The sequence below is a fragment of the Telmatherina bonti genome, assembly GCF_933228915.1.
Source record: "Telmatherina bonti genome assembly, chromosome: 14".
NCBI classification, from domain to species: domain Eukaryota; kingdom Metazoa; phylum Chordata; class Actinopteri; order Atheriniformes; family Telmatherinidae; genus Telmatherina; species Telmatherina bonti.
Window position 1 is genome coordinate 18,961,399 of NC_136612.1, and position 19,644 is coordinate 18,981,042.

Genomic DNA, 19,644 nt, shown 5'->3' on the forward strand with positions numbered 1-19,644 from the left:
CGCAACTTCCTCTTTTGACTCAACCAGCGCAGTCAGCCTGTGTCAAGTTGGGACAGTACAGGCACAGTCTCCGAATACCTTTCAAAGTACAGCATTTTACACAAATACTGGACACAGACTGAAGATCACATTTAAATGCGAGAAACATTTACTTGAAAGAGAGTTAAACTGGCCACTTGAAGTAAAATGACAACGTTGAAACATTGAGATAAGACGTGCAGACTGGTAATGTTTTGTATAAAAAAAGAAAAGAAACGGGAAAAGAATAAGTAACTAAAGTGGATAAATTTAATGAAGTAAACATTGACTTGGTAAAACTGGTAATGTATTTAAATTAATTCTACTCGACTACTAATGGCACAACATAATTAGTTCGACAAACTGAGTCACACTGCAGTCTGAGAAATGGGAGTTTCTATATAGACATAAAAATATCTTTATAATTTACAGCTCAAGATAAGTGCTAATACATATATATATCATATGTAGAGATATACAGTAATATGCAGCAGTAATGCAGCAACTTTTAATCAAAATATGCAAAACATTTTTTTTATAATTAAGAATCTTGATGACATAAAATAAATGAACTGATGTTCCTTCAGCATCTTTTATACACTTCAAACCACTTGCGTTTTGTGGATGTTATACTCAATTTACACGTTAAAATGAACATATTATCCTTTGATTCACGAGCAAAAAGCATTTCCACTTAATTAGATGCACCATAAACTGTATAATTTGTCTAATTATACAAACCTAAATAATAAAAACTCAGGACATTGTATGAAAATGCTGTTAAAAATGCAGTAATTCTTACATTTACAGGGACTTTTATGTCCCTGCAGAAAGATATTTTATGCTTGTCTAGTCAATTATTTCATATGTTAATATACGGCCATTTCTGCATTTCAAATTTGCTGTTTTAGTCAAAAACTGTAAGTGGGCTTATCACCTTAAGTACTAGAAAGATTGCTTTTTCTTCTTATATGCCACAATTTGTGGCCCACAAGTCATCCATATTATGACTAAACAAAGTGGAGCATCCATGTTACATCAAAAAGTTCCTTGTTCCTAGACATAGCCAGGATCAGTCCTTATAGATATGGGCTCATCATTTTGCTTGAAGGCATGTTGTCTTTGTGCATGCATGTTATATGCCCAAGCTCTGTCCACACCATGTCCCTCAGTCTTGCAGGGTTTCCAGTCAGGGAGGGGAAAACGACCAGCAACCACTAAAGCGTCATCTGGAAGCTCAGCTTGCAACTTTTCCTGCAATAATGAAAGCTAAGAGAGAGAAAGAACAATGAAAATGTTATAATAGTTAATGCATCAGAATCTAACTGTATCTATACTATGTGCTATGAGACTTTTCCTTCATTAAATGTTGTTGATAATCTAAAATACACTGCTTGGCCAAAAAAAAAACAAGAAAAAAAGAAAAGAAAAAAAAACCAGAGCCTGAGTTTAACTAAGCAAATAGATACAAGTAATTATTGGATAATTACTGCAAAGGCCTTTTAGCTGCCAAAAAGTTATTTAACCCCAACTGATGCAATGAGCAGCTTCTCATTTATTAAACAACCATGTGGAAAGACACACACCGTGCTCATGGAAAAGATCTTTTTTTTTCTTTAAGAAGGGTAGAATGCATCAAGCAGAAACCATATTAGACGGGATTGCAGACACTAGTAAAGTTAGATTAAGAACTGTCTAATGATTATTTTAAAAACTGGAAGGCCAGTGGGGAGCCATCATCTTCAAGGTAGATGTGATCAGAAAAAAATCTTGATTAATAGTAATCACTTAAATATTTGTTGAAATCAAATTGAGAGAAAACAACAGCTGGACTCATGGTTTTTTTAATAGTGAAAATAAGAGCATTTCCACATCCACAACACAAAGGAAACTTGAGAGCTTGGAGCAGAACAGCTGTATAGGCAAAAAAAAGTAAAGCAATCAGTAGGGCTAACAGGAGAAAGCTTGAATTGTATAAGGGTAAGAAGTGAGGCAGCCATCACGCCGAGTGCCTACAGTACAAACTTGTGGGGTCAGTGATATGATCTAGGGTTGCTGAAACTGCTCATATATGACTGCATCATGTGGTTATATAACCACATTATGTGCCCAAATAATGAAATCAGCTGACTACCTGAATATTATTAATAAGGAGGTTTTTCGATCAATGTTTTTTTGTCCTTTCCTGATAGGATGGGTATATTCCAAGATGACAATGGATTCATCTGGCCTGGGAATGATCAGGGAGCATGAGCCATTATTTGCACACATAGACTAATCACAGAGTCCAGACCTTAACCTCATTGATTATCTTGGGGATGTGCTTGTTAAAAGCTTTGTGCAGTGGTCGGACTCTCCCGTGATAAGTATGAATCAATGTAAATGTATTTAAAGCCACTGCAACAAATGAACATTTAAAGGGCTTTCAGTTGAATGACTGATATTTTTTTCCAGGCCCACAAGGGATGCAGCACATCTGTCACAGTTTATAGCTATATATTCATGATATATTGAATATTATTCATTATTGTTAACAGTATTGTTCAACATTACTCACCACACTGGGAGCCAAAAACACTGTTATGTTCTTACATTCTGACAAGTCGACCTGCAATGAGATACAAATGAACAATGTGCACAAAACCTCAAACTTCAAGCTTTAACAAAATTATTATTAACACATTTGATGCACTTATTATATTGAAATAAAAACAACAAACAATCAAACAAAACGTATTCAAATTAGTTCTTTGAATTAGAGGTAAAATAAACATGTATTACTTGTAATGTTTTTTACTTTATTATTTTTACTAAGAGACAGAAGAGACAGTGTGTGTGTGTGTGTGTGTTTATCATGTAAAACACTTTGTGATGCCTTTGGAAGGAAAAGGTTTGATTTAATTTAATATTCCCCAAGCTAGATATGTTGCTACTACTTAATATTTTGTTTTTATCTCAGTGCTTGTGTCTTTTAAGTTTTTCTTTTTACACTCTTACACAATTCCAGTTGCACATGAACTTGAAAGATTAAAGATAAAACTACTTGACTAAGATTGATTTTAAATAAATAAATGTGCTCAACAAGAATACAGACCAATAAAATAACAATGATTATAATAAGGAAAGGTTTGTACAGATATTAACAAAGACCCAGGCTGGGTTAGTTAACACAAGCATATTGCTGATGTTGATGTGTTTATTGTTTAAGTGAACAGTGTAGATATGAGGTAGAAGATATAACTATGTTATTGTTTTGCAGCCTTTGTTTATCATTTCTGTCTCCTACTACTTGTTGTTGCTGCAATCTACATATGATGAAGGGTTCAGCAACTCTGAAAACGTAGATGGAAATTTTTCTAATGCTAAACCACAAGTTTAAAAAAAATAAAATAAAAACCTTCCAAAGATCTTCCCGTTTGAATGACACTGCACCATGGTGACCTGCTCTCCAGGCGTGAAACCGGGCCAGATAAATAAGCCAGGGGTTGAGCTCATAACCAACAGCAGGACTGAAACCATGCCGATGAGCTTCCAAGACCTTAAGGATTGACAATAACAGAAAACAGTTACTGATAAGTGGAAAAACTAAACAATTAATGACAATCTTTCCTATACTTACAATACGACCATCACCAGATCCTAAATCCACAAGACCTCCACTTCGATCCCTCATCAATGTCATCACATTTTTCACTTGAGCTTGGCTGGCAGGAATGTATGGGACCTGGAGAAATTTTTAATTAACCAATTAGAAAAGGAGAGATGTGTCTCAAGTCTTTCACATGTACACAGACATTTTTGAGTAATTTCAGACATTACCTGAAGCCTCAACGGGACCTTTCGAAAGCCCGGCTGAAGAATTCCCACCCACATAGCATATACAGCCAGTCCAGTGCCAGCACCTATCTGCGCAACACCCCAACCTCCCAACTCCCTGGACTTGAGTTCAGCAAAGATTTCATCTGGTGTGTCATCATCCATTTCTGTCAGAGGTGCAGAGTGTGGGGTTTAGTTAGATCTAATTTGGTAGAATATCTAACCACTAAACTTAACTATCATGAAAATATTCTGAATTTAATGTTTTCAGAGAACTTATTCAGAAAAAGAATGGCTTGGTTTATCTATACGTATGCATAAATGTCCATTTTCTTTTCCTCTTATTTTCTCTCTTCTGCATTCATTACAGTGTTACAAACACATCTTAGGAATACATGTAGGTTCTGAACATATTTTCAAAAATATGTGTGTTAAACTTACATTTATTCATAAATGGGGAAGTAAATAATATATGTCTATATTTTTTGTCAAACATATATTTTTTAGTTTATTTTTAACTTTAAAAAGGATTTCAAAAGGATCCCGTTGCAGTAATTGATCTATTGACATGTATTTCTAATAACGATAGTTAAACACTGAGACAAATACGGGATTATTTTCCTATTTTAAGTGGGTGAAGATACAGTCTATAACTATTTGATGGGTTACACACAGTTAAAAACAGTGTCATACTAGATACAGTGGTACTTTTGTACATGCAATAAACTCCAGCTTTAATTTAATCCTGCATGTTAATGTCTAATAGGTTTTATTACACAAGACATTTGACAGATTTAATTATCAGCCATAAAATAAATATTACGATTATTGGAGAATCCTGATCAATATTATTTTCATACACTTTTAATCTAAAACCTTTGATTTCGACCTCACACAAACGACATTGTGAGCGTAACTTAGTACAGACAGGCAGGTGGCTAAGTCTGCGGGGTGACATTTGGGGTCCTTACTTTGACTCCAGAAAGGATGCACAAGGTGAAATAGATCACTCAGCAACTACACATGCTGTTTTTGTTGGGTAACATACTTTTGAACGTAAAAGAAAATAAACGTGTTGTAATTAAAGTATCAAAAGCCGAACGAAAAAGGACCTGGAGGACAACAGACGGACATATTTGCGCGTAGAACCGGTTCATCTCCGAAATATTCCGTGTAAATGCCAACTTTAGTTCCGGGAACACAACGAATACATTTGTGAGAAATTAAGTTGCCTACAAACATCTTTGGAAAAATAGTTTAGTGTAACTAACTTTGAATTAAAATGTATAAATATTGTATTTTATTCTCAAAAATGCTTTTCGATTGTTTTGGTGAAGCTAGAACATTGAAGGCAGTCTGATGCTACATGATAGCCAAAAAACCTTTATCAGTAAGAGTTACTATGCTATCAGATTCCATTGCGTACAATATACACATAAAGGGATAAACAAATAACACACACACACACACACACACACACACACACACACAAAATTAGGAACACAACAGCTTTATTAGAAATGGGACACAAACAAGAATTTTAATAAACACATTTTTTAAATGTATTACTATTTTAAATAAAAATAGCATGCTCTGTATCAATGCAGTAAAAAAGAATGATGAAATGAAAGAAGCAACTTCCTTCTAGTCACTATCTGCATCATCACTGATAATCCCATGCAGGTTGGCCCAGTCTGATATTTTTCTTCGTCCTCTGCTTGAATTGTTCTCCTGATCACTGTCGGAGCCAGAGTCCAGTGTGCGCTGATAAGCAGATGATGGAGGATCATGTTCCTGCCTTGCAGAGGTTCCTCTGCGTTTAGGTCGACCTGAAACATACACAGCAAGCTGTTTCAGATATAAAATACTGTCATGTGATACCTAATACTACCGACCAAGCTGCATTAAAAGAAATTAAAAAAAAAAAAAAAGTAATGTGGTTAAAACAATGACATAACTATGACTCAACTAGGATATAAACAACACCATTTTGTTACTTTAAGAAACCGTAAACAATACACAACTTAAAATATGCTATGAATAGCAGACAATTTTCAAAGTGCGAACCATTAGTTATTCTATCATTGTTGATATGAATTAATATCAAAACTGTTTGTTGTACTATCTATACTTACAACTGAAAATTTCAATTTCCTTCTGTGATTAATAGTATTATAAAATTTAATTAACAGAGTACATGGACTAAACATGCATTATATTAACAATGCGAACAGTATTTAAACTTACAAATATGCAATCAAAAGATACAAAAATTCTACTTTTATAATAGAGCAAGTTATTCTGCATCCACTTATTTTCTTTCTTTTTTTTTTTTTTTTTTTTTTTAACACAAACTGATGATTCCTCTCCAGATAAATACAAAACCTAAAAAACAAAAAACAGATACCTTGTGTGGTGATGATGTTGTTGACATCAAGCTCAGCCACTTCCTGAGCTTCTTCTCTCTTCATCCGAACCTTCTTACATTTTTCAATAGATGGATTCCCTAAGCGAAAAAGGAACAACCATATAACTGCAACCCATGCTGAGAGTAGTCTACACACTGCAGTTATCTGTAATTGAAATCAAAAAAGTTGTCAAAACGAATTTAATATGAACTAAATAGGCCAAGATGTATAGTCTATAAAAACAGTGCCTTTATTCCAACTGACCATGGACACCAAGATCTTCAAGCTCTTTCTTCAGAACGGCCACTTTGGAACGAACAGATCTGCAACCATCTAACAGCTTCTTGTAATTCCTCCTCACACCACAGAGAGCTAAGTAGCGTTTGAGCCTCGCAACAGCTTTGTCTTCTTCCTGTTGTGTAAAGGACACAGATAAGTTATGAAAGAGAGATACAACATTCATCCCCGATCTAATTTCCTCGTTTGCAGATTTTTTTCTTCTCTGCAAGCACAGACATAGAAAAGTGACATGGCAGGTATTTCTCAAATTTAGACATTTTTTAAACAGGGTTCCTACAAGTTTATTTAATTATTTACACCAGCAGTGACTGATTATTACACTGACTCGGGTGTGAATGCAAAGTGCAAACATTTTTTTCACTGAAACGGCTTGACCACAAAAACACAGAGCCTTCTACAATTACTAAGCTAAAGTTGAAAAAGTTTGGCAACAATGTTTAACGTCCACAGCCCTTCAGCACTGCCTGATACTGTCTGCTGGGTACCCAGACATCAGCATGTAGGTAGTTTCCCGTTTAGATCTTGCACAAAGTGCAACAAGCTATGAATGGGTTGTCCATCCCTGTCAACCAGGCCGAGAATGACCCTTTGTCCAGCCATGTAATATTAAATTAGCATTTTCCAATTTTACACACCAAATCCAATTTGTAAGCCACTGTCAGGTATGTTTCTTTTGCATGTAAATAAAGGCTTCATGAGTGTGTTGGGTTAAATGTTCCCCGATCATTTCTTCCTGCAAAGTCAGCGATAATTCATTCCTAACTTCAATATAATGAAACAGGAGGAAATGAACACGCTACAGTTAATACCATCCAGCGTACAATTGTAGACTGACATAAATTTGATATAATAGGTGTAAAATTAAGACCAAAACTATCCAATTTCAGGACTTTATAAGGTATTAAATGCAGATTTGTAAAGTCAGATCTTCGGCAGGAATGCCGTTAGAAATAAATAAATAGGGAACCCCTAAACAAGACACACTACATTTGGCTCTTCGGATTCACTTTAGTAAACTAAACCATGAACTCACCTTTGCGCCTCTGGTGCTCTTATTTGTTGTTACAGTTTTCTTCATCTTTTTGCCTTTTGGTACATTTTTTGTCCGATTATCCTTCTCGTCCTCCAAAGAAGGAAGTGATGACGAATCAGAGTCAGAGTCATTAATTTTCTTTTCCGAAAGGACTTTTTCATCTGTGTGACAAACAAGTAGGGCAAATGAAAACCCATAAACAATAATGATTGTATAAATAAAATGAACAGTAGTTAAGTATAAAGTATGCACAGTCACCTTTTTCACTGTCAGATGATTCGTTATCATCGACTTTGTCGCTCCTCGAGGACTTGCTATCTGCATCGCTTTCACTGTCCTTATCACTCTCTTGTGTTTGTTTCCCTCTACCCGTCTTTCCTCTTTTTGCAGTAGGTGCTTTCTTTTTCACCGTTTCCTTTGGACTGTCACCACATTCACTCCCACTCTCACTTTTTACTGACTCATCAATTTCATTATCTGAGGAGTCATTACTGGTCATCTGGTGTTCACCATTTCCAGATCTCTTAAACTCTGATGTTTTCAACTCTGGCTTCATGTTAGTGGATGGAGAATCAAGCAGTTCTTCATCTTCACTCCCCAGTTTACAGTCCTCTGTATCTTCAGATTCTGTCAGACAAAGACACAACAGCATGTTTTACAAGGTAGGTGGCAAGACATTGTGATTAGTTCATATAGTCTAATCCACATTTATGTTATCCATGTAGTTAAAGGGACATTGTGTAAAATTTTGTTGTTTATTTGTCAAAACTGATGCCAGCTTTTATACATGTGTTGTTATTGATGTGCCTTGCAATGGACTGGCGACCTGCTGGGATGGGCTCCAAGTTCCCCGCGACCCTTCACTGGACTAAGCAATTAAGAAAATGAATGAATGCATGTTATTGGTGCATAATGACCTCTGCCAATAATCTGAAACATTCTTGGAAGCGAAGAATTTTAGATTTGTTTGTACATACGACGGGTCAGCCTGAAGGGAAGCGCCATGACAGTCAGCTTGGAACTACAGCCACTGGTAAGGGACAAACTGCACCAATGTGGAATAAGAACGCTTTTCATTGCTAGCCTGTGCACAGTGACCGAGAAGCTGGAGGATCAGATCAGTGAGAAAGGCTTACTACTCTAGAAAATCAATTGAGTTGTCATTTACAAAAATGAAGAACCATGCATATGCAGCAGCAGCAGCACAGGAACCGTTTTCACCAGGTCTAAGAAAGACAAAAAGGCCACTTAAAAGGAAGCCTGATGGGTGCATCCAAAAAAATGTAGGATCTATGTCGAAACAGGCTTTCCAAGGTGGAAATAGCTCAAGAAGGAGAAAGATTTTAAATGGACACTGCACTGGCCAGCACTCTCCTAAAGCAATTTAACCATACAGAGTACGTTAGCCTAAAGCCAACCTTGTTCCCATTTACTTTAGTTAGACCGCATTGCTTGTTACCATCGGCAGAATAACAGTAGATCCTGATAAAATACACCAGCCATGTTGGCACAGAAGTGTATGTTTATGTAAACACCACCTTTGTGTCACAGTAAACGCCAGCTTATGAAACCTTCCCATAGGCTTTTCGTCCAGCTTCACCACGACTGAAAGCCAGAATTTACCACGACTATGAAAGCTACCGAAACCACGTAAATACATCGGAGGAGTATAACTGGGTGCAGAAGGACTAATGATGCAATGTAGTTTGGACAATATATGAAATCCCAAACCTCTTCACCTGTGTGAACATGAACAATCCATGGGATATCGGATGACAGGGTTTAATCAGAGTTATCAAGGCTTTTTGAAAGTCTGCGGCTACTGTTGTTGCAATTGTTTGAAAAGGTGAGCCGCTAGAATAAATAATTTGTTTGAATGCAACACACAATTTCAATGTTATATATGAATAATTTCTCCACAATGTCCCTTTAAAGGCACATTTTATTCAGTTTTATAAATACATCACATGCACCCAATCCCATACACTAGCATACAAACACATCTTTAATGTCTCAAGAGTCAGCACAGCTTACATTTTCTTAAATGTATTTTTGGGTGTCTAATTACCATTTGTTTTATTTCAAGCCAGAGAAATAAATAAGACAGTAATTTAGAATGATAAACCCTCCAATAAGTTAATCATTATTTGCAATGGTAATGTTATTTTTAATGTGGATTTAAGTGTTTTTTATACTGAGAAAACAACATTAATTGTTTATATTAAACACTAAACAGATTATAAACAACTGTTGCTCACCTGATGAGCTTGAATGATTAGATCGTGATTTCTTTGCTCTGGATTTATTTTCTCTTCCACTTTCCACCTCATTTTCATTTTCTCTCTTCCTTTTGTTCTGGGGCTTCTTCATTTCCACCTCAAGTTCATTTTGGTCATTTTCCTGCAAGGGAAAAACTAGAATGACCTCCATCAAAAACGCTTATGGAAAAAAAATGCAGTGAATGTATGCATTTCGAAAATTTAAACGCACCACGTTACTGTGAATAATCAAATACATACTGTAATTACGGATTCTGGTGTTTAATACCAGTTTGCATGTTTCTGAGGCGGTAAAGGTTTGGGAAAGATAACCTTTTTCCCCGTTTCACAGCAGGAAACAATCAACATTTGTCCAAAATTTATCCAAACTCGTTCCACAACTGAGCTGCCAAACCTGAGCCAGATAAGTTAAAGTGAATAAGCTCATGACTGAACATCCATATAGCAGTAAGCTGTTTTACATCCAGGTCAGACATAAGTAAACACATTTATCAACCTGATAGGATCAAAACAGATGTCAGCAGCATTACAAGATGCTGTTATTGATAAGTGAAATCCCAAACAGCCTTATTCCTGGATAAAAAGCCAGAACTTGTCTGCTCTTATGGTATCTGGCTAAACTGAGCAAATTCTGGACAGCTGATTATTTAAATTGTGACAGAAAAAACACACAAAAAAGTGGTGCATTTCCAAATCCCACGAGTACATGAGCCTTAAGGGAAATTTTCTGATACCTGCATTTTCACGAGCTCCTCTTCAACCACCAGTTTCATGAATTTTTTGGCTTCTGGACTTAAAGCTTCACATTTCGTATGAGCCAGATATCGCTTTTTTAAGATTCCCAAGGTAAGTGTACTGAAATAAAACAATGTAATGAGTAAATCAGCTTCATAGACAATGCAGGACAGATTTCTGACACACTTGAACAAACTCATCAAAATTAACTTTCCAGATTTCCTTCATTTAACTTTCTTCATTTCAACTTTCCACCAGGGGGAGTCATTTCAATGAAAACATAGTCAAGCTGTTTACACTTACATGTGTGTCCATCCCATTTGCTCAATGCATCAGCTAGCTAACCGCCTCGAGACCACAGCATAAAAACTACAAGATTTCTTTCAAACTTGCGTCACTGTTACAGGAATTTTAAAAGGCAAATCCATTCAGTACCATTTCAAGTTTACTACAGAATATGTAGCTTGTTTTAAAAACAGCTTATTAAAAGTACCCACTCAGTAATATATTCCTGCTGTTGCATATCTGACATCTGAACTGGTTCTCACCCCTCTTGACATAAAATGTAGCTAGTTTATGTTCACGTGCTACCGAGGCTAAGTAGGCGTATTATCATGTTACATGCACAAGCAGAAAATACTTAAATACATCTTAATGACTTCTACCTCAGGTCTGGCTCATCGCTGAGTTGTTCCTTCACAAAATTGCGAATTAGGACAGTCTCTTTTTTCGACACCATTGTTATCAACAACACAGCTTTCTTTTTGGCGGCGGGAGGAACAGCGAACGTAACAGGAAGTGACGACATAGACCACGCCCCTTAATATTATTTAATTAAAACAGTATCTTATTAGCTCTTTAACAAAGTTTGTTGGAAAAAAAATCATACATTTCTCTTTTATTACGCTTATAATATAATATAAACTTTACACATGCCTTATTTAAAATGTGAATTTAGAATTATTGCCATGAGAGAAGCTGATTCTGGGAATGTACTGTACGTCCCTTTTTACAATGATGAACCTCATCTTCCAAAAAACCCTTTACCCATCCTCCTTATTTAGAATATATGTGACAACTTTCTGTGCTTATATTCAGAGGATGGTTGCAGGATGACCACACAAAAAAATCACTCGTTGAAGTGGAGGTGGGGGTTGAAAACACCAACATATGTCATCTTGGGGGTTGTGACTCAAAAAGTTTGATAGTCACTGGTGAAGAGAATGAAAGAATGGTTTATGTTCAGCAACATGTGCAGCAATCTGTTCTGTAAAACTGGTTCCAAACAATCAAGAGTTGGCTCCAGAACAGTCAGCCTTTGTGATAAGTTAGTTTGGCTGTCAACTCTTGACAGGGGTCTTTAGGCAACTCTGGTTCTGATCACCCCATCAGAAAATTAAAATTTAAATAGTCCTTTCTACAACAGATTTATAGTAGAAACATCTTGGTGCAGACACTGAAATACTTTAGCTTCTCCAAGGAGTCTGCTCTGTTGCTTTGTATACATGAACTTTCCAGTCTAGTCTGAGCCTCATGTTATTAGCAGTCCCCCACCACCTCCACATTCAAGATGTAAAAGTGAGGTACTCTTGTTCCTCCTAAAATGCACAGAACTCTTGTTTGTTTTCAAGGTGAGCAGCTAGTTTCTATTTCATCCTATAAGTCATTGGTTAATTCAGTAAATAAAAGTCACAGCAAAGATTGCAATCTGAATACTTTTGGGTCTAAAAAAGAAAAAAAAAAAAGAAAAGTATTTTATACAGAACGGGCACAAAAGCTAAAAATGTTAAAAGTTGTAATTATTAAGCCAAATCCATTTAGCATCAGTGGTTGTTCTAAATCAAGCATCTTTTGCACACCAATCCCTGTATTCTACAGCTCATACAACACTTTGAGTAGATTTTTTTGTACTTTGACAGAGCACTGCACTCTTCTCTCCATATTTTTAAAACAGTCAGATATCATAGATATCTGATGATAAACCTTGACCATACACATCATAGTTTTGTTTTCTAAACACGCTTCCTCCTAAAGTTGAAATTGTAGAATATGAAAAACACGTTAAACTAAATGTGACCATTTTCCACATCCCTACACATTCAAATATACATAACATGACCCATTTTTAATGTGCTCACCTAAAATCCAGATAGGCATTCCATTTCTGCAGCATTTCAAGACTTCCATTATAGTGAAATACATGACGGGAACAACAAGCAGTACAAAAAATAGATTAAAAAGAATGTTGGGATCCAAATAAAAAAAAGAAGCTGAACAGTGATTTCATAAGGAATTTATTTAAATTTCCAATACAGCTGGACGGAGGTCACATTAGTGCATATTTCAAGATATTCCATTGTTTGGGCCTTAAACATATTGCTCCTATTCATTTCTCTTTCACTTAAGAGTGCTTTTCTGTGAAAATTATCAAGAAAATAACATAATCCTCTTCCTGATGCAAATAAAATCCTGCTCTTTAATCTGACAATGTGACCAATTCTTTAAAGAAATTCAGTGATTTGAGTTAAGACAACGTAAAAGTGAATAATCATGGCTCAGAAAAACAGAGAGCATTAAAGACATGGTCACAGTTCCTTTTGAAATAGTCAACTTAAGTTAATCATTTATTTATTTACAGAAGGAAATTCAAAATCTTCTGTGCTAAAGAGTGCACCCTGTTTTACCAGAATTAAAACTCACTTGAGCTATAGTTAACACAAAAACTGAGTTCAGTACAAAAGTTAAATACAGAATAATAAATTAAGTTTATAAATTAATAGAAAAAAAAACATCTTGAAGCAACAGCTGCAATAATTTAAATAAAGAAAATTGAGCTGCTCAACAATCTCATTTACAGACAACCTTACAAAAATGGCTATTCAGTTTAATTCCAGTGTTAAAATGTCATGGTTCAACCTAAAAAAAAATCTCTGTATCAACAGTGCAGCAGTGTCTTCTTGCTCCAAGAGACAAAAGGAATCAGATGTTAGACAACCTAAACAAATAACTGACCATGTTTCCCACAAGTTAAACACAAAGGAGGCTGCCAGTGCTCAACATTAATACCCACAATCACAGAGGGTGATCTGCTCTAGAAACAAACGCAACAACAACAACAAAAAAAAAGACCCTGAAAACAAATTAATTTACAGGGTTGGAGTTAAGTTTTCAGTCCCATTCAGTAACGTTCAGGAGGTTCATTAATGTGAAATATTTCTGACACCTTCAGTCACAGATAATTTGAGATATTTCCTATTTAAAGAATGTACATATTTTCATGTAAACATATTCAAACTTCAACCTTAATTACAAATCAGAGATAATCAAGTAAAATACCAAGCTATTGCTGTGATCAAGGACATCGCTTTCATTCTGCATGCATTCAGAAAAAAAAAACCAAAAAAAACCCTCCCAGACCTCATCATTGTTATTATTAATACATTTTTAAACACATAATTAGTCCTTATAGACAGTTTGCTGACCATGTCCTCTTTCATCATGCATAATGTGCCTCCTTACGTGGATCCGTCTTACTCGCCTGTCTCCTCCCACTGCACCCTCCTCCTCTGACTGGCCAGCTCCCAGCGATGAGCCTGAGCCTCTTGAGTCTAAAAGATGTAAGCCTCCAGGTCCGTACCCTCGATTATTTTCATAGATGAGAATATTGAGTGTTTCTTCAAATATCCGCGCCTCAGGAAACTCAACCTAAAAACAAAGATGTTTAGTGGTCAGTGCAACATTTATAAACATGTGAGCTTCGTCACCTCCTTTTCAGTAAATCATGTTCGGACTATCTGGTAAGCCAGAGACCTCAGCAGCTGGCTCTCACAGGAGGAGTGAGTTTGGAAAGAGCAAAGCATTTCCCTTATGTCCAAATTTTTGGACTGAAGGGCAGCGGACATGTTGCCAGAAAGCAAAAGCAAAGAATTTACCAAAGCATTAGAGAGGTGTTTTAACATTTATTATGTGGTGCTTACTTTGGTCTGCTTCTTCTCTGTCGCATAAACTATAGATGTGCAGCACACTTCAGCGATCTTGCGGCCTTCACCATAGAAAGACCAACAGCAGATCTCGTCCCCGAGCACGTCCTTCACAAACAGGACGCGGCCATTAAATCGCAGAACAAGTTTGTCAAACAGCTCGATGTTCTTCAGCAAGTTGTCATCAGAGTTGCTGGTCACAGGGAGAGACACAGAACTGGTTACTTTAAATCAATCTGTCTTGTTTACCTTTACAGCTAAAAAAAAAAAAAAAAAAAAAAAAAAAAAAAAAAATCACACTAAAATGTTCTGTTTAGGTAAGCACAAGTAACATGTTTCAGTGCTGTATTTGACATCCAGTGTTTTTTACCTTGTATAAGAGTATTTGTTGTTTCCTCTATTGTTCTGCAGCTTAACTACAGGCTGAGGAGCACACACACACACAACAAAACAGGATTTAAACTCAACAACTTAGTACTTAAGAATTTCTTTAAAACTTGTAAGACAGGAAAAGTGCCTACAAAATCCCTGAGTACAGGGATGGGAATAAAGAAGGGAGAAGATTTTCACATTCCCAATCAGGATGTTACAACTCCCATCTGGATACAGATTATTCTCAGTGGTTCATTTGATTCCATTATACAAGATTAAAATGAAGAAATGTACCTTTCTGCATGTTGCAATCATCCTCTGCTCTTCTTTGGCTGAAGTGATCATTGGGATGCGGCACACACTCTCAAAGACATCTTTTTGTTTCTAAGCAAATAAATGAATGAAGTAATTAATGATATATTTAATCAGTTGAATCAATTTTATCTTTAAATAAACAAGAGAATCAATGAAAAAATGTCTTCAATCAAATTTTTCTTCTCAGCTGGTACTAACCCCCCACCCCCAATACGATTAGTGTTTAAAATACTCATTACAATATTGTACAGTTTCCTCTAGGTTCACAGCCTTGACAGCCTGCAGTGGTGCAGAAGGACAGATAGTTGTCTGCTCTCTGACTGGACGGTCAGTTACGGTGTGTTCAGATCAAACGCGTTTAGTGCTTTGTATCTGTGGACAGGCTGTTTGCAAAATAACTTCTTTTTTTCAACAAATTCAATTTTTTTTGGTTTGTTTTTACAGCCACACAATCTTTTTTCTGCACATTTACAAACATTAAATTTAGACAGAATGTTTTGCAGGAGGACAAAACTTAATCGTCATCCTGAAATTATTTGCAAACATCAAGTCTTTGTCAATAAATATATAAAAAGACAAAAAAACAACAACAAAAAAAACCCAGACTGACATGGTACTTTCTGCTGACAGTCCCACAAAGCAACATGCCACAGAGACCCCAAAAAAACTTTATATGACTCAACAGCCAAGCAGCTACTAGGAGGGAGATGATAATAACAACAGGCTTTTTATTTATCCTATTAAATAACTTAAAAAAGAAGATGGTCTGAGTGGTTGTAATGGATGGGAAAAAATAAACTAAAACAAACAAAAAATATTCCATGTTGGATTTTACATCTGACTAAAAAATGCTCATTTCTTGTTAAAGAAAAACAAACAAACAAACAAAAAAAAATTATAATCAGTTTACCTGCATAGCACTAAGGCAGTGCTGCACAAGTCCCTGTACTTGGTAGTACTGAGCCTCCTTTAGGACCTCATCTAGTTCTCTGCGGTCGTCAGGAAGTGGTACAGATCCATCTCGCAGGAAGTTCAAAACCAGTCCAAAGTGGCGGCCACACCTATCCAAAACCACCCAACCTGGAAAGGCAGGGACATTTTTCAGAGATTTGGCATTCTTATACAGTTAATTAATTCTTTATATTTATCTTCATAGGAGGGAAGAAGCAGTTATATGCACATCACATACATGCCACTGACATTAATCATAATGTAACATTAGTCTGGATCTGAGCAGAAGAAAATAATCTAACACTGACACTTTTATTAACTGCATGGCATGGAATATCTGAAAGTTAATATAAAATGTACAATTTGTATTTATGCTCAAGATCTTCAGCAGACATTCATAAATGTCATTATACTGAAAAGAATGAAAAATCTAGCGGCCCTGTTGTGCAAATCTCAAAGAGCGTTTGAATTAATATTCTCCTCCTTTTTTAGTCAATTTATTTAATGTGAGAAATATGTAAACACACTCAACTTCCACCTGCAGCTCTACTTATACAACAATAGACCATTGTTTCTACTACCATTATACTGGGAGTGCACCTCGCTTCCCCAACAAGACCCAGCATCCCCACTTCTGATTGGATTTGCTATACAGACTTAGACACCACATGTTTTATTTCCTCTAGACTGTGTTTATATTTGGCCCTTTCATTAAAACTCAACAGTTTGATGTCATCTATCTGATTTACATGAAGGCATGTCATAGCTGACCTTCAGTAAAAAAAAAAAGTGAGATTTTTTTCTAAATGCTCTCGGGGAGATGAAGATGGAGACATCACACTCCAGTGAGGAGCAGTTGGAGTATGTCTCTTGTTTTGATGTCACACCAACATTATAATACTGCACAGCTGAACAAGCTGAGTATATGTATATCATATAGGTTTTATTTACGCAATGTCTCAGATCTAAGCTTTAAGCATATTTAGAAAAACTCCACCAAACAGGTTTTTTTTTTAAAACTGGGGCATTTAAAAACTTTTTTTTCTCCTGTTCAGTTATTTATTTAGATCAAAGCAAAAATGTAATTTATAGAAACTTGGTCTGTGATTACGTTTGAAAATAACTATAATAATAATAATAATAATAACAACAACAACAATAATAAACAATTGGTTATGGGCACCTTTCTTTACACTCAAGGTCACTGTACTTTGAGTGTCAAGGTACAGTGAAATCATGGTACAAAATACAGAAAAATACTCCTGAATTCACAGCTGAATGTAGTTGGTACATAGAGGGTTGAATTATTTTATCATGTCTCATATTCACACTGTAAAGATGTAATTGGTAGGTTACCTATTACAAAGTTTGTGAAGCCATTACTCAGCACAACTAACCTTAAGGCTGATAAGGTTTACATCCTGTTCATTAAGTCTGTATGTAAGTTACATGTATGAAACTGAAATCCAGTGGTGTTAAGTAGATTGCCGTCTAGCCCAGTTACACTGGATCTATTAGGACAGTTTGAGATAGCAATTTATGGTTGATGTCCAAGCTTACAAAGTTGTAACAGTTCTCTGAGGAGTAAAACACATATTGATAATAAATATGACTGATAATGACTGTAAGCAAGTATTTGAGGTTTAATTAGTGGGAATACGAATTATAAAAGTCATGTAATTTTATTTAACAAACATGCAATTATGAAGTAGTACATTAGACTATATAAAAAACAAAATAAAACAAATCATAAAACAATCATTAGGTTAAAACTCCTAATATCGACATCACAGTATCTAAGACAAAAACAAATGCAAGCCCAGCAACAAAGGTTAGTAGTTACTTACCTTCACAGTCTATGGTAGCATCTGTCTCTCCATTGCATATACGTCGCAGCAGACCGTCTTCTTTGCTTAATGTCTGGATGGTTGTATAATGCAGTGAACCTCCGACATTTAACTTGACATACTTGCTCCCTAACAGACCTGGACTTCTATGCTCGTCTGTGCTGTGGCAGGCAAGCTGAAGAACAGCAGACTGGGCAGAGTTGGCAGCATGACTGCCAACTGAAGCCTCAGCAGACATGGAGTTGTGGGGGGACTTCCTGACTGCAATGTAGAGGAACACAATTTCTTGTTTACTGTAAATGCTGGGCTGGAAAATACTTAATACTTGTTGTCACAATACAACACTTCTTAAATAATCTTTGAGTCAATACTTATGTGGACAAAAATATGATAAGTGATGACGCTTCAACTGATTTCTGGGAAGGTTCAATGTTTATAAAGTATACTATCGCTATGAGAAACTTGAACGCTTGCAAACCTCTACACTGCACTGAAAACGTATGACTTGCTGTCCTAAGAGGTGCTGATATTGAGCCAACTTGGTGAAAACAGACAGGATATATAATAAATATAGATATAATTCTAATAAATTACAGCTAGAAAGTGAGCAGCTCTTTCCTGATTTAGCCTTTTAGATCAGCTGACCTCTTCAGCCACACCCAGTCTGAGCTGTACCTTAGACCGATGTCTTTTCCCTTTACCACACAAAAATAAACATGACGTGACGACTTTACTTTAAAAGTTGTAACCGTGAACTTTGTGGTATAATAAAGAACAGGGGATGTTCAAAGTCCATTTTTCAGTCACATTAGGCACAAATCTGACTATCCTGCATTAACTGAGGCTTCTTGATTAGGACTGCCAATGACATACATGTAACAAACACCTACATTAGTAAATATTCCACAGTATATACACTGAATTATGTATAGCTGAGTTGGTACATGGGAACACATCAACCATTCAAATAGAACCAAAACAACAACAAACAGCGAACATATTTCATATTTTACTTACCACGCAAATCATCCAAGGGTGCTGCAAAAGTGTACCTAGTTATGATAGCGAAGTTTCTTTTGTAAATAAGCTAACAGCTATGGACAGTCCAAACCACTGAAATGAATTTAATACGCAGTTATAGACGGACACATTTTATCCGTAAAAGCCTAGCTAAATCAGAGTGGCTAACAACAACTAATCTATTTAGGAATGATTTGAGCTCATTAAAGTTTCGTTTTCTTATTAACCCGTGTTGTATGATAAAAGAAAGCTAGATATACCCATAAAAAAATGAAAACTCTGAAATAAAGAAGTGATTATTCCATTGTTTCAAAAAGAGTTTGGGCGATGCTAATAGGAAAAGCTAAATAGGTCACTCGGAAACGAAACCAGAAAATCTTCTTCCGCTTCTTTCTTCTTCTACGTGAATGTTAGACTTGCGTTGCCGCCACTCGGTGGAAAGTAGTATAATTGCAAAAGTGACAAAATGGTGAGTCATCTCTTTTTGGATTGTTGCTGTATTAACCTTCCTGAGAAAATTTATTCATCTACATTTATTTGACAGCATGTGGAAACAAGTACCATAAACAA

General features: G+C 35.9%; 2 protein-coding genes across 2 annotated transcripts; both read right to left on the reverse strand.

The window, feature by feature from the left end:
* Positions 1-333: 333 nt before the first annotated feature.
* LOC306765556 (uncharacterized protein) lies at positions 334-11,350 on the reverse strand. Its single transcript, XM_079253039.1, has 13 exons — positions 11,255-11,350; positions 10,589-10,709; positions 9,834-9,975; positions 7,834-8,202; positions 7,576-7,736; positions 6,507-6,654; positions 6,242-6,340; positions 5,487-5,663; positions 3,838-4,001; positions 3,638-3,742; positions 3,416-3,556; positions 2,576-2,626; positions 334-1,287 (listed from the first exon to the last, which is right to left on the reverse strand). The coding sequence occupies exons 1-13, from the start codon at positions 11,326-11,328 to the stop codon at positions 1,075-1,077; spliced, it is 1,965 nt and encodes a 654-aa protein (XP_079109165.1). The 5' UTR covers positions 11,329-11,350; the 3' UTR covers positions 334-1,074.
* Positions 11,351-12,913: 1,563 nt separating this feature from the next.
* On the reverse strand, positions 12,914-19,392 carry kctd13 (potassium channel tetramerization domain containing 13). Its single transcript, XM_079252245.1, has 7 exons — positions 19,072-19,392; positions 18,055-18,315; positions 16,167-16,336; positions 15,236-15,325; positions 14,940-14,992; positions 14,567-14,762; positions 12,914-14,294 (listed from the first exon to the last, which is right to left on the reverse strand). Exons 2-7 carry the CDS (start codon positions 18,290-18,292, stop codon positions 14,046-14,048), a joined length of 996 nt encoding a protein of 331 aa, XP_079108371.1. The 5' UTR covers positions 18,293-18,315; positions 19,072-19,392; the 3' UTR covers positions 12,914-14,045.
* Between the last annotated feature and the right edge of the window lie 252 nt (positions 19,393-19,644).